This window comes from Neurospora crassa, linkage group I (assembly GCF_000182925.2).
Source record: "Neurospora crassa OR74A linkage group I, whole genome shotgun sequence".
In the NCBI taxonomy this organism is placed as follows: Eukaryota; Fungi; Ascomycota; class Sordariomycetes; order Sordariales; family Sordariaceae; genus Neurospora; species Neurospora crassa.
In genome coordinates this window covers 3,661,024-3,680,531 of record NC_026501.1, presented here as the reverse complement: position 1 = coordinate 3,680,531, position 19,508 = coordinate 3,661,024, and the positions used below count along the sequence as shown (strand labels likewise).

Genomic DNA, 19,508 nt, shown 5'->3' with positions numbered 1-19,508 from the left:
TTTATACGTGATATTAGAAGGGTAGTCACTAAGTCGGTTAAAGCGCTTGATATTAAGAATATTAAACTCGCTGCTAAGGATTACTAGATTTAATATTTATAGATTAAGCTAGAGTTATAAAAGCCTAGGGGTAAAAGGAAGGTTAAAGAAGGGGGTAACGATAGATTTGTAAGGGTAGAAGAGATTATTAGAGCTTGTGATGCTTTAAATGAAGGTCCTAAGCGAAGGAGGGTTGCTACGGTAACGACGACGTCGTCGTTACTATAATCCATCGAGAGAGCTATTGAGTTAATACTCTAGACTATTTATTTATGAATATTAGGATTAGTTAATAAACATCTCAAATGGTTGAAATCGCTGCAAAAATAGCCAATTTTCAATGTCATCCGACTACTGGTTATGGCTGTGGATGTGGCCAGTTGAGGGGGGTGGTCAGTTGTGGGGTTAAGACTGGTAAGTCTTCCGGGCACTCGGCTGCACTTCTCTTCCTTTCTCCTTCGTGCAATTACGCATATTCGCATCTACCATCTACCCTTTGCCCGTGATACTCAGACTGCCTTTAGCAGAATTGGGCAGGCTGAGTGAATGAGATTAGTTGAACGTCTAGTATAAGAGATGACTCTATTTCCCTAATGGAACTGTGGTGGTTTCTGGGGTGTCGGATGAACCTCCGGCTACCTCCATAGCTGTAAAAACCTCTAAAAACTTGGATGCACCTATGTCCCACATCAGACCAATATCAGCTATGAAAGTCCAGTAGTACCTCCAGGACTTGGGTCTACCTCAGTTGAAAACGTACCTTGTTCAGTCACAAAGTATATTTCGAATGCATTCGACTTATTTTGCCGCTGAACCTCTTGTCGATAGTTCTTGCAAAACACATAAAGCTGTATGTTCCTTAACCAAACACGATGCTTGGAACGCCGACTGATCCAAGTCGAAGACTGTGCCTGAGCCGTTACTGGTAGCATTCGTATTAGTACCAATGGAACAGAGATGTGAGGTTTCTTGTCTCACCAAATGTAGTCCAAACCGGACATTGCTTTAGTTCGCCATCCCATACCGCAGCATGAAGACGAACACCATGGGTTTGCTGATCCTCGTACACAACGAGTGAGTGCTTGTACCCATCGTCCACGATTTGCCTGCACTTCCACGTTAGCAATGCCTGGATCCCGTTCTCCTAGACTTGAACAACACGTACGCTTGGAAGAGCCGCTTCTCTCTTTGTAATTGAAACTCAGTCGGATTGATTTGAACGGTTAGCCTGTTGCGCGCCTTGAGCGCGACAAACGTGCAGTAGAATAGCACCATCTCTGAGGATATATGGGAGTGATTAGCCGGAGTGATCCCATCGCAAACTCGGTGCCCTTGAAGCTTACCCTCCCATGTGATGAAGTAAAATGCCGCCCACAGCTTGCTACATTGTTCCGACCGGCTCCAACGTTTAAGCTGCAATGCGCTGCCTTCGCGCCCGATGCAAAGCTCATGGACCCCATGGGACGAGAACCAGGCTACTTCGCCCTGGAGACTGCGAATAAGAAGGTAAGGAGCTTGATCGATCGGGTTGAGGTACGCCACCACAGACGTCCTATCACTATCGAAAGGCCTGAATTGACGTTGTCAGTACCTCTACCTGAGGTTGGAATCTTGCTGACACGAGTATAAGATAACAGATCAAGAGGTTGCTTCACGTCAGGATGAAGACCATATGGGACGGTCAAGGTCATAGACTAACCGCCGGAAGAGAACTTTGGGTTCTGGGGGTATGGCAAGTTGATCCCGTCGAAAGAATGGGCCGCATGCCTTTGACCTAGTACGCCCTGATGCATTAGACGCGATTACTCAATCTTTCTTTTGCAATGCGGTACTCACGGTCTTATATGTTTGAGCTCAGTTCGAGAAGCAAGTGGGAGCGAGAATATTTGTTCGGCCCAATGAGCATTCTGATCCCGTGTAGTCAGCATACAAGCTGGTAAATCAGACTGAAGGCCGAGACGGACAGGATCGGTAAGAGTTGGCCAAGAAGTTACTACGTCGGCAAGACTCACGGAGCCGACTTGCTTTGGCAATGGGACTGCGGAGGTAGTATGGATGTTAGCTGTCCTCGCGAGAAAAGAATCTCGAGCTGGGTCACTTACGAATTCCTCGTTTCTCCCTCAACTCAACAAGATGGCCACGGAGCGTCTCGAGTATATTTGGATCGAAACATGGAGACCTATGCATAATTAGAGCACAGTCGTTTCCAGAGTTATCGTCAGAGTCATCAGTCACCTGTTAAGAAGGTACCCTAACATAACCAGAAAGTTATTGTAAAGCACAAAACGCTGGGGAAGCGGAACACCGCCGGCTTCTTGCGTCATCTTGTTGTACATCTTCCGCCACCGCATTTCCCGCGTAAGTGATATGTCCTCATAGTAACCCATTATATCGTTCAGGGTACGGCACAGGCATGGTAAAATAATATTCAAGTAGTCGAGAACCAGGGGGACGCGTTCGGTATGAGACTGGGAATTGTTGGCAAGATCGCGAAGCCGCCTGCTCGAGTCCCAAATCCCTCCCGCCAAGGCGATGAGGTGGCCGTGGAAGGACTCCGGGAGCGCCTCCCGTAGTTGTTCTAACGCGACGGCCACATTGGCAGCTCGTTCGGCCTCGTGGCAACAGCTTTGAAATAGATGTAGCGCGCAGGGTATGTCGATGTTGTTGTGATCCATGACGTCCAGAGAAGCCTGTGGAGAATCGGACAAACTCGATGACGAATATAGCCGCGGCCGCCAACGACTATACATTGGACAGCTAGTTCGCAGAAAATCGTGTGGGAGGATATAGCGCTGTCGCCGTCCTTTCTGCTACGGCTGGTTGTAGTTAGTTAGTATTATAGCTACAGCGAGGATTGAACCGCGACAGAGCGGGGGACGACAAACGAGAGTCAATTGCGTGACATGTACGTACTTATACACTACCTAAAAGGGAGACAGTTTCAGTCGATTGACCATCCAAGAATTCTCGGCTGCAGTTGGCTGGCCTGACCAACTTACTTGGCGCCCAACGTACAAAACATCAGTAGGTAGGATAGTAGACGTAAAGCCTTAAGCTTATCCAATATACGCAGACTGGGACAAACCCACAAATGCCCAGTTGGTAGCTGATACCGTGGACTGAGAGGCCCTCCGCGTGTTCCAACTGGATATGCTGCACGAAATGCACGGAGATACTATGGGAGTCGAGGAGTCAGTGACCGCCACGAAGGGGCAAAACACACGCCCTTCAGGGCTGATCGAACTCAAGTGATACAGTAGATTGACGTCTGCCACTCCATAGTTAGACTATTCGGAAATACTCAGGTATAAGAAGTTCACACAACTTGAACAGAGGCTGTAGCATAGGCTGCATGATCAGGAAGAGAACAATAGGTATGTTATATGTGGACTAAGATCTGTTGTTTATTGAGCCTAGCACTACATTGGTTCATGGAACGGTTTCGATTTGTCTTCATTTAATATAGAGGTACGAGAACTGTCGACTGTAGTGTGTAGTTAGGCCCTCAGTATCACTAAACCTCATGTCAGTATTACTGGGCAGTACTTCTGATCATTATTATCTTTGCAAGAACGACGTTCGCATCTAACCACGGCTATAGGGGACGGTCGTTGCAAGGCCTCTAGCGTCAAGTGTGTCCGCAACAAAGCCTGGTGACTATCTTATCATTGAATCACTTGTCTTGACCGAATTCTAGGAAGTATATAATCTTGCGACAAACAACAGCAACTGCGCCAAATGGGGCTGTTTGATCGTTCGAGCAGTAGCCTATATTAACCAGTTCCGCGCCGCCCCCCCCCCCCCCCAAAAAAAAAAAAGCGTCAACCAGTATTTGAACCCTTATACGACGTGGGCGATACATCATCGTTGGCCGCGCAATCGTGCAAGTCCATCCATGGCAACTCTTGATCCCCTGCCATTGCGTGCGCACCTGTTCCCGAATATCAAAAACTGAGATTTGTTGTACAAGCTAGCCAGCGAATAAGCTGACTGATTCGATAGGTCCCCCAATGGAGGGATAGCTTTGTCCCTTGATCATAGCAAAGCTCGTGCAAACCATGGCGTAAAAAAGGAAATCCCTTGGCACCGTAACAACACCGTCCGTCCCAAAATACAAGGTCAAGTAAAGAAAGCCTCGTTTGCTGATCGCAGTGTCTTGCTCCGGTCAAATATCAACGTGAAATTTTCAAGACTGAATTTCGGCGAGCGCAATCGAGTCGGCGAGAAGGGTTCATTCAGGAAGACTCCTCCTCGTCGGCCTCGGCCTATGCGCCTCATGATCAGTTTCCATTGCTAGTAGAGTTGGGACAACGTAGGGATGACTCACGTTGTACGCCTGCTTCTCGTCCTCATAGCGCTTCTTGTCGGCAGCAGCCTTGGCCTCGTAGGGGGCACGCTGCTTGTCGCTGAGAGCCTTCCACCTTTCTCCAAGGATCTTGCCAACCTGACCGAAAGAAACGCCTGGGTTCTCTTCACGGACATTCTCACGCTGCTCATTGGCAAAGAACATGTAGGCAGAGAGGCCACGCTTCGGGGCGTTGGGGTCTTAGATAACGCAGGTCAGCAACAGCACCAAAGAGCTACAAATAGGAACAGCGACCACTTGTATGTTTTGGACCAGCTGCAACCTAAGCCCACCGCAAGCAGTGCATGCGGGCCTTTTCATTGAAGCATGACCCTACAAGACAAGCGACCAGGTTGCTACTGGTATGATATGCAAATGGGGAACATCATATCAAGCGCTTCGTGGGGAAAGGGTTGGGTTGCGGCAACTCACCCTTCTTCGCGCGGCGTTTCTCGACCTTGCCGGTGGTCTTGCTTTTGGCGGCGGCCTTGGGCATATTGTCTAATCTGCAGGTTAAGAATACTGTTAGGATTGGGTTAACAAGAGATTGTATCGCGGCGCGTATGAATTGACTGATCAAGCCCACGGGTTTCGTTGGTAAACTGCGGCTTGTCCAACTTCAGACAAGCTGCAGAGCGAAAAACACGAGCAGGATATGCGGATGTGTATGCTCGTTGGCCAGAGCGAGTGCGGCACCCGTAACTGTCGACAATTGGCATGCAATTGTTGATGGAAAGGGCAGGCATGCTGCGTCGTCGAAGCATCAATGAATGCCACACAAGCGACAAAACGTACTTGACTGATTTTTTGCTGAGGATGAGGCTGTTTGATTGCGCGGTGATGCGGCTGTTGAGAGATTGTGCCACCCTAGTCAGCAATTGCGGTACGTTGTGATGTTTTTCTTGACGCGAGACCGGAGACGTGTGTGTGCAGCGCAAAGTGAGCTCCCGGCGTGGTGCGAAGGTGGCAGGTCCTATGGAAGCTTTGCGTGGAGACAGCGACGCGCAGAACTCGAGCTGGTGCTGGGAGCGCTGAGCACCAACACGCAAAGCAACAAGCGTGCACCGGCCTCACTTTGGATGGCAACAGCGAGGTGAGCAGTGAGGTTGGCCGGTTGCATAAGACCCAATGGCAGTTCCGCTTGGACGGAGGCAGGCAAAGGCCACAAGGCCAAATGCCAGATGGGCGCGAGTACTTGTGATTTTGCTGGTGCTGGCTAAGGAAAGGAAGTACTCACATACGCGTGCAATGGGCGTGGGAAATGGGTATCGAGGTGGGCGTGGTGAGCGGTGCGCTTCGTTTGTATGGGAAAAGAGGAGGGAGTTTTGTGAGAGAGAGGAGGGGGCGACGCCTTTGCCCGGTATTTTACTATGGGCGGCTGATTGAAGGGGCGGGGGAAGCTCCTTCCTACTTCATAACAAAAAAGGGTGCAGCGCCGGCTGATTTTTGCAGCGTGATTTGGGAGGGAGGCGAGGGCACCCACTCATTCATCCCTCTTCGGACCGGGCCACTCCAATTGCACTGCAGTCAATGGCTGGCGGTCCTGGCGCTGGCCAAGCGCCAGCAAGGTAGAGGTACTGGTACATATCCCGCCTCGCCCACTTGCGCCGTGTTTGCGGGTACTGTGTACTTTGCCTGGTTCGTGCTTGAGTGGTGTGCGGAGCGCTTGAGGTTTCGGCCTGCCAGCTTCCAGTGCAGCAGCTATCCAGCTCGAGCCCGTGCTAATTCCATCTCCAGCTCCCACAGTTCCAGTCCAGCTCCAGCTCCAACTGAAAAGGCTGGTCAGCTCCCATCCAACTTCAAACAGTTCTGAGGTTTACCCGCGTCACCTAGAGGTCACTCCCGCTTTCTTACAGGCTGCCGCTGCACCTCGGTCACTCGCTTCAGTTGTTTGATGCCATGCCATCCCATGCCATCCCATCCTCGCCTGGTCTGGATGCATTCGGTGCAGTTGGCTGCCGTGCTTTCTCGGACAGGGTCGAGCGCCCAGCTCCCGCCCGGCTTTGGCCTTTTTGGATGAGCACTAGGCGGACTGGCACACACCCATCACTTTCCTCTCTCACGCAGTCTCCCTTCTCACTCAACTGTCGTCTCGCTCTCGTCCGTATCCTTTTATTGGGGGCGGTAATCTGCCCTGGTATGAATGCCTGCTTATTACTGAGCGTCAGGGACGGTCCAAAGAGGACGCCTGGGGTGGGCTGCACTTCTCTCATTCCACAAACTGCCCATTGCCCCCCCCCCCCCCCCCCCAAAAAAAAAAAAAAAAAAAAAAAAATCAAAAAAAAAAAATCAAAAAAAAACCAAAAAAAAAAGAACGACTGACGACTTCAACTAGTACGGCCTCACTACCCGCAAGGCGACCCTCATTTCGACTAGGCCATGAAGCTCTGCAAGGGCTTCAGAATGGCTTATGTGAGACACGCAGTTTGACCAAGCCCCCTGGCTCTCAAGTCTAGCATGACGACCTGAAATCTCATGCCATTCCCTTCGTCTCTGCCTGACCTGTTCCCAGAAGATGTTGTGGACGCGTCCAAGGATTGCAAGACGTCGAGACTGCCAAGGTGTGAATGCAGCATCGTAGGTTAGTATTGGCTTACCAATGATGTTCTAGCAGTTGTCTCTGAAAGACATGGTGGTTGAGTTGTGCGGACATTTGCCAACAGTTGCTTGCTATTGTCAGGTACACCAGTTCTCGTCCATTCACACATCCATCGTTTCCGCGCCTAGTTCAGGTACGCCAGGTCTGTCGAGACACGAGAGAGCATCGAGCGGAGCTTCGAGTCGCTACGCTTGTCTTTTGGTACCACAGAACAATCCGTACCACCAAGCTACCAACTGTACACGGTACGGAGTACCTATAATACTCGAATCCGGGCAGCCTTGTAATGCAGAAGCACGACCGTCGTGCGATGATATGTTTCACCCCAGCTCGTTTGGTGAAGGTTCATCACCCATTACTGCATACGGTAGTACTCGTGTGCCTACAAAGCAAGGTTTCTAAGTAGCCTACCATCTACTGGACATTTTCCTCTTCGGCTGCTTGTTTTCGATCAAGAAGATACAGTACAAGCCTCGGAATACTGTCCCCTTTTGTTCAAATACATTATGGCATCACAGTATACTTGAACAATGGCAGAGGATAGCGGCGACCAAAATCGGGGACAGATAGCACGCAGCAAGCAAGATCTATTGGTGCTTATTCTTTGAAGAGGACTGCTCAACATGGAAAGGGCGTAAACTGTTATGTTACAGCTTTGTTTCCGGCAAACAATGACCAACCGCTGAATGCGAACCTTGGCTTTAAAAGAAGCAGAGAGGAAGCCGGGGAATCATTGTCTTTGAAAGCAGCACTCGGACCTAGCGTCGTTTCTTCAGCAAACGGAAATAGTCTGCATGGCTTTGCAACTTACCCATGGCTACTATGTAACCATGGGTTGTACTAGGTTGTTCAAATGAGGCATCAAGAATTATGCCGACATGACTGATTACCTAGAGCCTCTCGACTGCCAAGTTGGGTTGTTGCTCCTACAATGTATTGGGTATATGTTACTTCTTCATTACGGCCCTTTCGTGGAAAACCCCGGCGGGTCGAGAACTAAATCTCTAAGCCGTTCATCTCGGGCCCAATCGACTCCGGTGCCGGCTACGAGTGCACTCGTAGCTCCCTTGATCGTCTTCCATTTCTGGCGGCTCACCCGTAGCTCACCCTTGGTTTTACCCAGCTTTCTGCCCAGTTTGGTAGATCCATCCACTTGTACGTCATGGGTGCCGGTGGTTTTTGACAACCGCAATAGTTCCGAAGCCAAGGTCGCGTTGTGCTGACCAACGCGAAGACGCTCAAGTTCCAGATCCAATATATGGTCTCTGACTTGATAAGAGGCCGAAGCCTGCTCAGCGGCTTCGGCAGATATTAGATCCCGCTGCCGGATCAATGGCAAGATATCTCTTTTAGCGATGCAGACGTCAGCGATATTCGAAGAAGAAATTGAGATCCTAATCATAGTGAAAACGGACCGTTCTACCGGGGAAGCCTCGGTCCCGCCATGTATGGCCCTCAATACAGGCCGGACCACGACGGCACTTTCAAATATGTAGTTCCGCAATTCAACAGTCGCCTTTACTTCGAGCAGTTGGGTGCGAGCCTCATCTATATCGAAATGTCCCGTAAAGAATGTAGGGCCTAATGCAGCGCCCATGGTTAGAACATTACAAAAACGTTGAGGGGGGTATACATCGGGTTGCTGACTTTGCGGGTCAGAGAGATCTTCCTGGGCCTGTAGAAGGCCTATCTGAATATGTAGCTCCTGCAGTCTGTCATAAAGTGCCAACGCCTCTTCCTCCGTCTCTGAATGGCGAGGATTGGGATCGGGAACAACAGCCGACATGACGAATTAATCAAGCGCCCCGACTGGGTGGAGGCGGCTGGAGAGATATAGCTGAATGATAACGGTCAAATGTATTGTGTGGTTTGAGGGGTTGAATTTTAAGTGACTAGTCCAGATTGCTGCAAGCTACAGATCATTCCAGAGTAGGTGGATGACGGGAGGCAGACCTTCTTCGTTACAGGCGTACGCCTATAGCTGTGCGCCTAGGACGCCTGGGTGACGCGTATGAAGCGAAAGGCGATTCAATTCATGAAGTCAAAGTAACCACGACTAGGAGCAGCACTGTCATCCTGGCCAAAGATGGAACATGGGATCGTGAATGTAATTGTAAGCAGGTGGTGGTTCTAGCTCGGAGCGCCTGTGGCATCTTGATGGAGCACCCGACTCCATAAATCAGTGAATAAATGGAGTAGGGAATGAACGGCACGGGCAGTTACCCATGGTGTACGTAGGATGAGAGACCAAGGGAGACAGCATCTACCTACAAGTATGTTACGAGTGACGGAGAGCCGGCGGATATATATATAATAATCAAATTATGCCACGCAGCTTTACTTCCCTGGATTGACTGAAGCATGAAATAAAATTGTTTTCGTGCCGAAAGAGAGGTAGGTACCTAACTTGTACTCCATGGTGTACGATGTGGGTGAGATACACTACTAACGCCGACATCGAGGTGGGGAGGTGCATCCATTGCAGCAGCATGGAGGTCCCGTGTCACTGTTGCCGAGCGTCCTGGAGCTGCCCCTGGTGTCGGTGTCCGTGCTGGGCGGGGCGCAAAGGCCATTGCGGATCTGGCCTCACAGGGCCCTGGTGGGGGGATTAGGTTGAGGTTGCTTTTCATCTGGGCACTGCCTCTTCAATCTACCTACTTCCCCCAACCCTCCTCCACCTACCGACTGACGGCCGCTATTACAGACTGGAGAACACCGACTTTATCCGGCGCCAACCTACCGATTATACGTAACAACTCGATCCTGCCATCATACTTGTCAACACCCATTCGGTCCGCCGACTCGTCTGTCCCGTGGAAGCGACTTGGGAAGCATGCGTGATAATGGTTACGCAGGTGTTGATCGCCCATACGGGCCAGCGCCTTGAAATTGACAGTCGTACCATCACATCGTACGCCTCCCCGCCAGTGCCCACATCCCAGTGTTTGCCCATCTGACACTTGTGATGGCTGCGTAGCGTATCTGTTACCATTTGCTGACGTCCCCAAAGATTAAATGGCCTGAAGGAATCCGTGGCCAGCCAGACCTCCATTCCTGTCGAGTGCTTGATTGCCCTGACACCCCAGGGAAGGTCTCTAAGATGGCAGCCAACACAGCCAGAGGTTCGCACATCTGAATGGTCTTGTCAAAGGGCTGTGCTTCGTCGCATCTAACTTGGGGGCAACAGACAGAAATCTACATATATGACAGCCGACTGACACAGCGATCCCAACCCGGGGCCTCGTCACCTCCCTTATCCGAATTGCCTCTTCCCCGATACAATGCACATACTCCGCCCAACTCGATTGAAGATACGCGATCCATCCCAGCATGGCAGAAGCTGTTTGAGACACGCCGTGCTTGGGCTATTGACGTTGTGGAGGATTGCGCCAGGATGGACGCCGCCACGCGGGAGCGCTATGCCGAGATGGACGTCATGTTGAGGTGTCTTGATGCCGCTGTAGCAAATCTGGAGAATGCTGTCAAGGGACTCGAGAACAAATATGTCGAGCTAAAGGAGTGGTCCACATCAGCTCAGGCCGAGTACAGTGCGTTGGCGACAGGTTTCGATCGATATCTTTCGCTGGCCCGGGGCATCGCTATCTCGTCTAGCATGGCCCGGTTCATGACATCCCGTGACGATGGTGGTTGGAAAGGACGCCCACAGCGACAAAGCACCCTCGAAGACCTTGTTGATCTGGAGCTCGCTCGGCAAGCGGGGAAACTCGCACCCTCTGCACTGCGCAAGTTCAAGGATCGCATCACCAACCTGGATAAGGCGGCAACTCATTTGTTCCAAGACGCCGACACTTTGATGCACAAATTTGAGACGACCATGTCTCGCTCAGCCCTGTCCCACGACGGCGAATCGTTACACCTTCTTAAGGATATTGAAGCCTTAGCCAACAAGATCGACAACGACTACAATGTAACACTAGAGTACACGAGCTCCACCCGGGACACCCTTCTTCAAGTTTCCAAGACGGCAGCACATCACACCGAGAGGCTACTGCCTAGCATCCAAAAGCGCGCACTGGAAATGGGTGATATCTTGTGCTACGCCACCAAGGCGCGAAACAGCCTCGCGGCCGAGTCCATCGAGTTTATGCGTAGCATTACCGAGATCACAAGCGATAGCCACAGCGTAAAATCCCAGATATCTGAGACTGGTCAGGAGGATGAACTCGCCACGTTTGATCATTTGCGGCTCATCCAACAGATTCCGTATTTGTACGCCTCGTTCGTAGCAGAGGCCATTAGGCGGCGGGAATGGCTGGACAAAGTCAAACAAGATTCTACTACACTTGCCAATGAAATGGCCATCTTCCACGAAGAAGAGGCAAAGAGGAGGCGGCGGTGGCACAAATCGATTGGGGCCGTTTTTGGTCCTGCCCCGACGGCTGATAGTAAGGTTCCAAATCTTGAAATCAACCTCCGGGGAGATGATGGGGAATGGCCCCTAATGACAAGAAAAGACCTGGATGACTTTTTCAACGCCTTGCGAAATCAAAAGGCCGATCCCGAACTTGTAGTCGAAATCGAAAAACTCATTGCAGACATGGACAAATCAACAAGGCAACAGTCAAGGCGGATGAAAGCCTTCAAAAACGGAAGTGTCCACGAGACTGCTCTCGGGCGGAGCGGACTACTCGTACGAGGTGACGATGATTTGCTCCGCTCCTTACAGGCAGACAAAACAAGGCTTGAAAGCAAATTGAAAACTGCCGAAAGTCGAGTGCGCCGTCTAGAAGATCTACTCCATCGGCAGACCCAGGCTTCCAGGCCGAATGTTGGCAACCTTTTCCAGAATCCAAGCCAGCAGGTTCTAGATCGTAACGACTCGATTAGCTCTCTTAGGAACCCCCGTGCTGTTGACGACCGCAGCAGATCATTAGATGGACTTGAGACGCTCATCCATCGAACACAGCAACTAGAGACCGAACTGAACACCGAGAGAGAGCGATGCGTGGTTCTAGAGAGAGAAATCAACGCATTGACGACACTGCATAACGATCTAAAAGGCCAGATGGACGAAGCCAACTCCACCAAGAAGGATCTCCTGCAAAATATGGAAGCACTCAAACGGGAGTTCACAGAAGAGCGAAAGTCTCTCGAAGAAGAGGTCAAACAGCTAAAGGCTAGGCTTGAGTACACAGAAGATGAGATCGAACACTTTGGCGAGTCGCGAGAAAACGAGAAGGCATCATATGACGAAAAGGTTCACTTTCTTGAGCTTGAGGTGGAGCGGCTTACCAGGGAAAGACGAGATGATTCTCTGAAAGCGGATGACCAGGTGGTGCTTTTGCAGAATGAGGCAAGGCTACAACGTGAGCGTATTGCGGCGCAGGATATCGAACTTCGAGCTGCCCAGGATGAGATCAGAGTGCTCAGCAAGCGACTGGAAGCTGTGACTGAGGATAAGCAAAAGTATAGACAGGCACTGGAGGATATATGGGAATGTCTGGCGCCTGCTGATGACGTTCCTACCGAGTTGCCTGATCTCTTGGAAGGAATCACCGGAAAGGCTGCTGATATTCTGAACACAAAGCAAGGCGTGGAGGGGGACATGTCCCTCATGAAGCTCAACGTGGATACGTTGCAAAACAACATCAGGACGCTTCGCTCGGAGATGGACTTTACCAAGGATAGACTCACGGAAGAGGAATCGGTCTCGTTGCGCCTCCGCGAGAAGTTTTCAGAAGAAAGGGCGAAAGTCGTTGCCATGGAGGGCGAACTAGCTCATGGACGTGAACAGTTACATGAATTTCGGGTCAAGATTGCCGACGGCGAAACTGGGTCCGAGTACATGCGGAAAAGGCTAGAAGACGAGGAACAAAACCTCGCTTCCATGACGGAGGAACTAGCCGCTGGACAAACCCAAGTGCAGAAGATGGAGGAAGAGGTGACGCGTTTCAAAGCAAAGCTTCACCAAACCCAGATGCAACTATCAGAACTCTCCATACGGCTTGAATCACGTACCGAATGTGCCAAGGATCTGACACAACTTCTCTGGTCACAGAACGACCGCCTTACTCGTTTGCTTGAGCGGCTTGGGTTTTCCATTTCCCGTGAGGAGGATGGTACCATGCACATTCAGAGAACACCTCGATCTGAGCGCTCATTAGCAACGACCGCGAACCCGAATGATTCAGACCCAAGCTCATCACTCCGTCGTTCCAGTACGCTCAACGCCCGACCCGTGACTGACAATGCGGACCTGGAGCTGCTGCAATGGATGAGTAGTGCAACTCCGGAGGCTGAGGTTGAAAAGTACAAGATCTTCATGGGCTTAATTGGTTCGCTTGACATGGACGTCTTTGCGGATGCGGTGTACCGGCGTGTCAAGGATGTTGAGCATATGGCACGAAAGCTGCAACGAGAGGCGCGAGCGTACCGCGAGAAAGCACACAGCTTCCAGAAGGAGGCTCATGACAAGATTGCCTTCAAACACTTTAAGGAGGGCGACCTTGCTTTGTTCCTTCCTACGCGGAATCAGTCGACGGGCGCTTGGGCTGCTTTCAACGTTGGGTTTCCACATTATTTTTTACGTGAGCAGGATTCGCATCGTTTGCGCAACCGTGAATGGCTTGTTGCCCGAATCATGCGCATTCAAGAGCGGGTGGTGGATTTATCCAAATCCCTACAGCATGACCAGGCAGGGGAGACGAGAAAAGATGGTGCCAGGGGAGAAACGGAGTCTCTTGATGACGATGAGAACGATAACCCGTTTGACCTTTCCGATGGCCTACGATGGTATTTAATCGAAGCTGTTGAAGACAAGCCCGGGGCCCCATCCACGCCAGGCTTGGCCAAGAGCACTGTTGCGGCAAACAATGTCGAAGCAATGGCCGATATGCGGACACAGGGGCATATTTCTAAAGCACGAGGGCTCACTGGACGTGGAGGCACGCCGTTGGGAATCGAAGGCGTCAGCAAGACACTATCCAAAAGTCTCGAGAGCCGTCGGTCCAGTACGGGTTCCAGGAAGACCCTACCGTTTGTGATTGGCGCCTCGTCGAGGGGTCGTGAAAGCGCCCTTGCAAGCGAGACAAACTCCCTCCGTGCGGTTCCGGCAGACAACAACAGCTCGGCTCCAACGAATGCAGCTCAACAACACATGTCCCCCACAGACAAGCTCAAAGATGAGTCTCTGCAGGAAACTCCCCAGCAAACAAACAGTATTTCAGCGGAGGGTGAAAGCATGACCATTGCTGCAAGAAATGATCAGGCTATTCTACAGCCATCGCAGACTCATTCTGAGGTTCGCAACGAGATAGAATCTCTGATAGGGCCTTGACCACATTTCAAACCCATGCACTAACGGGTTGTAGGCCCGCTGCGGTCAGGAAGGGGCGCGGAACCAAAATGCCACTATTCGCAACCATTTTAGCAAGAAGAAAATCAGGGAATCACTATGTAGTACAGACGTCAGCTGCGAGATAGGATGACAAGTAGTCAGGTCGCTAGGCAGTCGAAGCCTAAGGAGAGGGCTTACTGCTGCCCTGGGGTCGCTTTCCTTTACATGCCAGAACACGAGTGTGCGGCAAAGCGGTGCTGTGCCGATTAGTTGCAGGCCATGAGATCTATTGCGGAAAGAATAGGATGGGTTTTGGAAAATGTTTATTCTTCTGGCCCAGCATACACTTTGATGTCGGCAATGAGACAATATGTGCCGGGTGTTCTCAACCCTAGCATGCGAATTCGCATTATTAACGTCCTGAAATGCTTCGTTACGATGTCGTGCAAATTATCCAGTACATTCATCTCCACGTACATAGTTGGGATGAGTGAACAAACGGGCGAAGTCTGTTAGTGTACAAGATGTATACATGGGTAGCTGAAATGCCGGCTCGAGCGTAAGGGCGTGTATCCGTAATACACAACACATTGGCTACGTAACGTGCGCGGGCCACCTCAAAGCTGGGAGATGTTCGGTCCTCACTGGGCGCTGGGCAGGATCTCGACCGATTTGCGAACAGGGTCCAGGCCACCCGCTCTAGCAACTGCGATCTCAATCTCCCATCGACCAAGGTGTCTAATGCGATCATTGTCCTCGGCCAAGCCCACTATCTTGACGCTTGATGGTCCAAGAACAATGCGACTAGCTTCCTCGTGGCCAGAAACCAGGGCCTTGATCTGGTTGAGAATATCGCTGCTTGAGACGGAGCCAAAGATGGCTCTCCGGGCTTCGCCAGTGGAAGGAGTCTCGGGCGTAGACGCCGGCACATGCCTGGCAATTAGAGGCGAAATCTTGGGCTCCAGCGCGGGTTTCGGCTGTGAAATTGGAATCGGCACAGGTTCGCGGTGGAAGGTGAGGGTGTTAGGAATCAGCTCGGATAGCAAGGCATGAGCAGTTTCGGGCTGTTTGTGGTTGCCAGAGGTTAGCACCAGACGGTCGCCATTGAACCAGAGACAAGCAAGGAGGCTGTGAAGAGGAGCGAGGGAGCGAGGGAGGTCATTATTACAGTAACGTCCGGAACGTTGACTTGGGAGATCTGGACTTCCGGGACTGGTTCTTCCGTCTTTTGCTCCTCAGGCTTAGGCCTAGTAGCGGCTTCAAGGGCGCTCATAATGACGAAGGAGCGGTCGACCTCGCCAATGGCGTCGCGTGTAAGACCGAGCTCTTGGAAGCGAGCAGGCGTCATGTACTCTGCCTTGTTCTTGGGGAACCACTCGTTGCGCATACGGCCGCGCTCAATGCGGAAAATAGCATCTGATTGCAATCAAGTCGCGGTTAGCTTACACGGTCCAGCAAGAGGGTTTCGCCCTTACGTTTGCGACCGAACTTTGGAATGTCCTCGAGCAGGCGGACAACCACGCCCTGGTCTTGAAGGCGCATCCGGTGTGACGCGGCTCGGGTCTGGGTGTGGACAATGGGCCGGATCACCGGTACGGCACGCGCGCGGGGCTCGCCGTGCCTGGCGGCAGAGGTGCCAAAGGGTTGTGCAAGTCGGCGCAAGCATGCCAGGCACGTTGGCCACTTGCTCAGCGCAGATGCTGTCATTTTTAAGTGTGGTTGACCGGCGTCGTCGGAGGAGCCGCGAGAAGATCGGAAGGCGAATTGGATAAGTCCGGCAATTGGTCGTGGGGTGCCGTCCGTTGCGGCCTGGCTAGGCGCGAGATTGGCGCGAGACTGCGTGCGGCACGGTCTTCCAAGTTTACCAAAAATTTCGGGGACGGAAGCCCACGGCTGCGCGGCAGAGCTCTATGTCGGATGGGACCCTCAATGCGGGAGGCGGGTTATATCTAGAGACCCCCTCTCCCATAACTAGACTACCTAATCGCTTAGAGCATGGTTCTGAGGCATTTGACCTGTCTTCCCAATCGCTAACATCCTACCGCAAAAACAAGGCTAAAGTCTGTTAGCTCTCAATCGGTCATTTTTGAAAACTCCTTCAAGAAATAGTTGGTTACTTTGGTTAGGGTATTACACTTTTACTAAATGCACTCCCTTAAAAGAAGAAAGTTAAGCTTAGATTTAAATTCTTATTTAATTATATTTTTTTATTACTACTTTTATAGTAAGCTAATATTCAGCATAGATATTGCTGCAATTTCTGGATATAATATTTGGTTCTTATGTGTGTTGCTCTCTTACTTTTATCTAAGGATATGCAGGATTAAAAGTTTTAGCTACTTTAGTTACTATTATGGGGCAAGGGCACCGTTAGGGGTAAGCTACGATATTCGTTGTTGTACGAAGGAAGCAAGAGGAGAGTATACGCCAGCCGAGGCTTATAGGTAGGGTTGTGTAGCCCGGTAGAGTGGGTTATATAGAGCCTCAATGCCCGGGCTGGCACTAATACTATAGCAAAGCACAGAGTATATAATCTATTGTACTATAGCCTAGTATAAGGTATATAATCTAGCCCTATAATACTACCTCCCTCTAAAACGCTCCTACTATAAAAATACTATTTAAATATATTGTCCTACTTAAAGTAGGCCTTCCGACTTCTTTATCGATATATCTAATTATTTTGTAGTAAAAAACTTTAATACCTGTACTAAAGCGGGAAGCTGCTTAGTGCTTATTAGTATCTTAATTCCCGTTTAGGGGTAGAATACTAACTAAAATATTGCTAAATCCGACCCTTCCACTATAAGAGTTATTATTACCCTTAATAATCTATTTGTATATTAGAAATTAGCCCAATTATTATATATAGAGAACTTTAACAATTCCTATTATTATTAGCCCTACTAGGGGTACTATAGGGACGCCCGTAGTATAATGGTTTATAGGGATGTTTATAATTACTATTAGTATAAATTTAGAGAATTCGTATATTTAATTTCCTATTTGTACCTTATTTCTTCTTTAAATACTTAATTATTATACTATTAACGTTTTTAGATTTTTCTCATTTTCTAATTTTCTAATATTAATTATATAAGGCTATTCTAGGGAATAGAAAACGTAAGACCGCTATAAAACGTACTATTTCTCGGTACTATTAATAATTATTTTATAAAAGGGTATATTATAAGGTATCCAATTAGGGTATATAGAATAAATTATATTAAACTCCTTTCTTTTTACTAAATTTATCCCTTTTATTAAGTAACCCGAATATTTTATTGAAGTAATTAATATAAATCTAAATTGGGGCTAATATATAATAGTATATAAATTAATAAATTAGGGGAGGATAGTAATACGGACTTCTTCTTTAATTTACTTTTAATTTACCTCCTTTTTACTTAAACCGGTAGTAATAGTATATCGAAGTAGGAATTATAATACTTCTAAATAATATTATTATATCCCTCTAAATCCTTAGCGGATTACTATATTAATTTATTAATATCTTTCTATTTAACTTAATATATCCAGCGCCTATTATCTACTTTATTATATCCTATAATATTCTTAAACTCCTATTCCTACTATTCGTTATCATTATTATCATTAACTCTAATTATAGACTTTCCTTAATTAGCTAGAATATTTTATTCAATTTCTTACTACCTAGAAATACTTATTATATCCTAGAGTTTTATTATTAATATATAAAATATATGATTAACCTTTATATTTTTAGGGAATTAAAGTTTAACTTAGTACGAATTATTCTCTAGTATTATAAATAGGCCTTCGAATTTAAGAACGAACTTTACTTATAGTTTTTTAATAACTAAATTCTCAATATTAAATAATACTCTATCGCCGGGTCTATATTTTAGGGTATTTATACAATACTTATTCATTTAAGTTTCGTACTAGTCCTAAACTTATTTAAATAAAGTAATAATACTTTCTAATATAGTTTGAAAATAGTTAGTTACTTCTAAAGCCTTAAAAAACTCCCTCTTCTATACCTCTATTAAATTTAGGGGGTATAGTTTAGACGGCTCTATACCTATATATAGATAAAAACTATAATTAGTATAGAATAGGTTAATACTAATTATTTTGGAGAGGGTATTATTGTAGGCAAATTCTGCTAGTAGTAGCCAATCTACTTAATTATTTTAGGCCTAATTAACGTAAAGTTTCAAATATTATTCTATTTTTGTATTAAATTATTCTACTTAATTATTAGTTTGTAAGTGAAATATTAATAATAACTTTATTATTACCCCTAAATATTCGTATAAGGTTCTCTAGAATATTAAAATAAATTGGGAACGTTTATCCAATATAATACTATCTAGTAGGCTGTATATACTATATATCTTTTTAGTAAACTGCTCAATTAATTCGTTTATTTCTAGTATTTCTATAGGGATATAGTACTTTATTTTAATTAAGTAATCGACTACGACTATAATATATTAGTAAATTTAACCCCTTTTAATATATAGTATTATAAGAGTTACATAATTAATTAAAATTTATAATTAAAATTAAAATAGTATTAGAAAAGGTTTTATATAGCCGGCTAATAAATATTTCATTAATTTAATCTTTACGTATATTAAATAAACTTTATAAAACTCCTTCATAAATTAATATATTTTAGGCTAATAGTAAGATCTATTAAATATTTTATATATTCTTTTACAATTTAAGTATCCTCTTAGCTTTACTATATATATTTTACAAATTAGTTGTAATTAAATATTTTTATTATTTAGGTCGATAAATATTAATTTTTTAGTATTCTTTTACTAATAAATTTATCTTTATTTCGTTAAATACTCTACAAATATAATTTTAAAGTACTTTTTAATTTTTAGAGTCTAGCTTTACTAACTTTCTTTTTATAAGTAGGAGACTATTTCCTATATTAAATTAAATTTAAAATAATTATTATTAGTTAAATTGTTTATTAACTTTATTACCTCTATTATATAGAAATTAATATCCCCTAAATTTAGTAAGCTAGTTTACTTCCTATAAACCTCTTCTATAGCTGCTAAGTATAGGTATATAGTATTTAACGCTTTTTCGTCCTTAAAGAAGGTTAGATTAAAACGTTCTAGGTTAATAAGAAGTTTCTTCCTTATTAGAAGTCTCTCATTCTCTTCGTCCCGTAATCTATCTTCTAGCTTCCTATTTAGAGCGTTTAATCTTATATT

At 47.2% G+C, this 19,508-nt stretch overlaps 5 protein-coding genes across 8 annotated transcripts; 1 reads left to right on the top strand and 4 right to left on the bottom strand.

The window, feature by feature from the left end:
• Window positions 1-394: 394 nt before the first annotated feature.
• Window positions 395-2,938, bottom strand: NCU09994. Of its 2 annotated transcripts, XM_011394991.1 has the most exons (10): window positions 2,275-2,938; window positions 2,142-2,218; window positions 2,004-2,077; window positions 1,876-1,946; window positions 1,739-1,813; window positions 1,383-1,609; window positions 1,205-1,316; window positions 1,018-1,145; window positions 800-961; window positions 395-716 (listed from the first exon to the last, which is right to left on the bottom strand). In XM_011394991.1, exons 1-10 carry the CDS (start codon window positions 2,787-2,789, stop codon window positions 622-624), a joined length of 1,536 nt encoding a protein of 511 aa, XP_011393293.1. In that variant the 5' UTR covers window positions 2,790-2,938; the 3' UTR covers window positions 395-621. The 2 variants fall into 2 exon arrangements, with proteins under 2 accessions (XP_011393293.1, XP_011393294.1); XM_011394992.1 differs by having other exon boundaries at window positions 499-716; window positions 1,876-2,077; window positions 2,275-2,844.
• Window positions 2,939-3,629: 691 nt separating this feature from the next.
• On the bottom strand, window positions 3,630-5,824 carry NCU09995. 3 transcript variants are annotated; one of them, XM_011394993.1, is made up of 5 exons: window positions 5,622-5,824; window positions 5,180-5,230; window positions 4,817-4,890; window positions 4,367-4,584; window positions 3,630-4,231 (listed from the first exon to the last, which is right to left on the bottom strand). In XM_011394993.1, exons 3-5 carry the CDS (start codon window positions 4,878-4,880, stop codon window positions 4,226-4,228), a joined length of 288 nt encoding a protein of 95 aa, XP_011393295.1. In that variant the 5' UTR covers window positions 4,881-4,890; window positions 5,180-5,230; window positions 5,622-5,824; the 3' UTR covers window positions 3,630-4,225. The 3 variants fall into 3 exon arrangements, with proteins under 3 accessions (XP_011393295.1, XP_011393297.1, XP_011393296.1); XM_011394995.1 differs by lacking the exon at window positions 5,180-5,230; XM_011394994.1 differs by having other exon boundaries at window positions 3,706-4,304; window positions 4,817-5,230; window positions 5,622-5,677.
• A 1,882-nt stretch (window positions 5,825-7,706) lies between these two features.
• Window positions 7,707-9,246, bottom strand: NCU09996 (hypothetical protein). Its single transcript, XM_952821.2, has 3 exons — window positions 8,631-9,246; window positions 8,399-8,564; window positions 7,707-8,329 (listed from the first exon to the last, which is right to left on the bottom strand). Exons 1-3 carry the CDS (start codon window positions 8,767-8,769, stop codon window positions 7,942-7,944), a joined length of 693 nt encoding a protein of 230 aa, XP_957914.2. The 5' UTR covers window positions 8,770-9,246; the 3' UTR covers window positions 7,707-7,941.
• Window positions 9,247-9,638: 392 nt separating this feature from the next.
• On the top strand, window positions 9,639-14,754 carry NCU09998 (hypothetical protein). The gene is made up of 3 exons (XM_952823.3): window positions 9,639-9,894; window positions 9,994-10,105; window positions 10,171-14,754. The coding sequence occupies exons 1-3, from the start codon at window positions 9,827-9,829 to the stop codon at window positions 14,278-14,280; spliced, it is 4,290 nt and encodes a 1,429-aa protein (XP_957916.2). The 5' UTR covers window positions 9,639-9,826; the 3' UTR covers window positions 14,281-14,754.
• On the bottom strand, window positions 11,916-16,182 carry NCU09999 (hypothetical protein). Its single transcript, XM_952824.2, has 3 exons — window positions 15,756-16,182; window positions 15,449-15,696; window positions 11,916-15,344 (listed from the first exon to the last, which is right to left on the bottom strand). Exons 1-3 carry the CDS (start codon window positions 15,985-15,987, stop codon window positions 14,922-14,924), a joined length of 903 nt encoding a protein of 300 aa, XP_957917.1. The 5' UTR covers window positions 15,988-16,182; the 3' UTR covers window positions 11,916-14,921.
• Window positions 16,183-19,508: the final 3,326 nt, after the last annotated feature.

Coding starts and splice junctions, on each gene's coding strand:
- NCU09999 (XM_952824.2), bottom strand. CDS start 15,987: ATGACAGCATCTGCGCTGAGCAAGTGGCCAACGTGCCTGGCATGCTTG. Junction 15,697..15,755: donor TCCAAAGTTCGGTCGCAAAC/GTAAGGGCGAAA, acceptor GATTGCAATCAG/ATGCTATTTTCCGCATTGAG. Junction 15,345..15,448: donor TCAACGTTCCGGACGTTACT/GTAATAATGACC, acceptor AACCACAAACAG/CCCGAAACTGCTCATGCCTT.
- NCU09995 (XM_011394994.1), bottom strand. CDS start 4,880: ATGCCCAAGGCCGCCGCCAAAAGCAAGACCACCGGCAAGGTCGAGAAA. Junction 4,585..4,816: donor GAAACGCCGCGCGAAGAAGG/GTGAGTTGCCGC, acceptor GCGTTATCTAAG/ACCCCAACGCCCCGAAGCGT. Junction 4,305..4,366: donor ACGAGAAGCAGGCGTACAAC/GTGAGTCATCCC, acceptor TGAGGCGCATAG/GCCGAGGCCGACGAGGAGGA.
- NCU09998 (XM_952823.3), top strand. CDS start 9,827: ATGGTTACGCAGGTGTTGATCGCCCATACGGGCCAGCGCCTTGAAATT. Junction 9,895..9,993: donor GACAGTCGTACCATCACATC/GTACGCCTCCCC, acceptor ACGTCCCCAAAG/ATTAAATGGCCTGAAGGAAT. Junction 10,106..10,170: donor GGCAGCCAACACAGCCAGAG/GTTCGCACATCT, acceptor TGGGGGCAACAG/ACAGAAATCTACATATATGA.
- NCU09994 (XM_011394992.1), bottom strand. CDS start 2,789: ATGTATAGTCGTTGGCGGCCGCGGCTATATTCGTCATCGAGTTTGTCC. Junction 962..1,017: donor TCCGGTTTGGACTACATTTG/GTGAGACAAGAA, acceptor GAATGCTACCAG/TAACGGCTCAGGCACAGTCT. Junction 717..799: donor ATACTTTGTGACTGAACAAG/GTACGTTTTCAA, acceptor TGTGGGACATAG/GTGCATCCAAGTTTTTAGAG.
- NCU09996 (XM_952821.2), bottom strand. CDS start 8,769: ATGTCGGCTGTTGTTCCCGATCCCAATCCTCGCCATTCAGAGACGGAG. Junction 8,565..8,630: donor AGATCTCTCTGACCCGCAAA/GTCAGCAACCCG, acceptor GCGCTGCATTAG/GCCCTACATTCTTTACGGGA. Junction 8,330..8,398: donor GAGGCTTCCCCGGTAGAACG/GTCCGTTTTCAC, acceptor CATCGCTAAAAG/AGATATCTTGCCATTGATCC.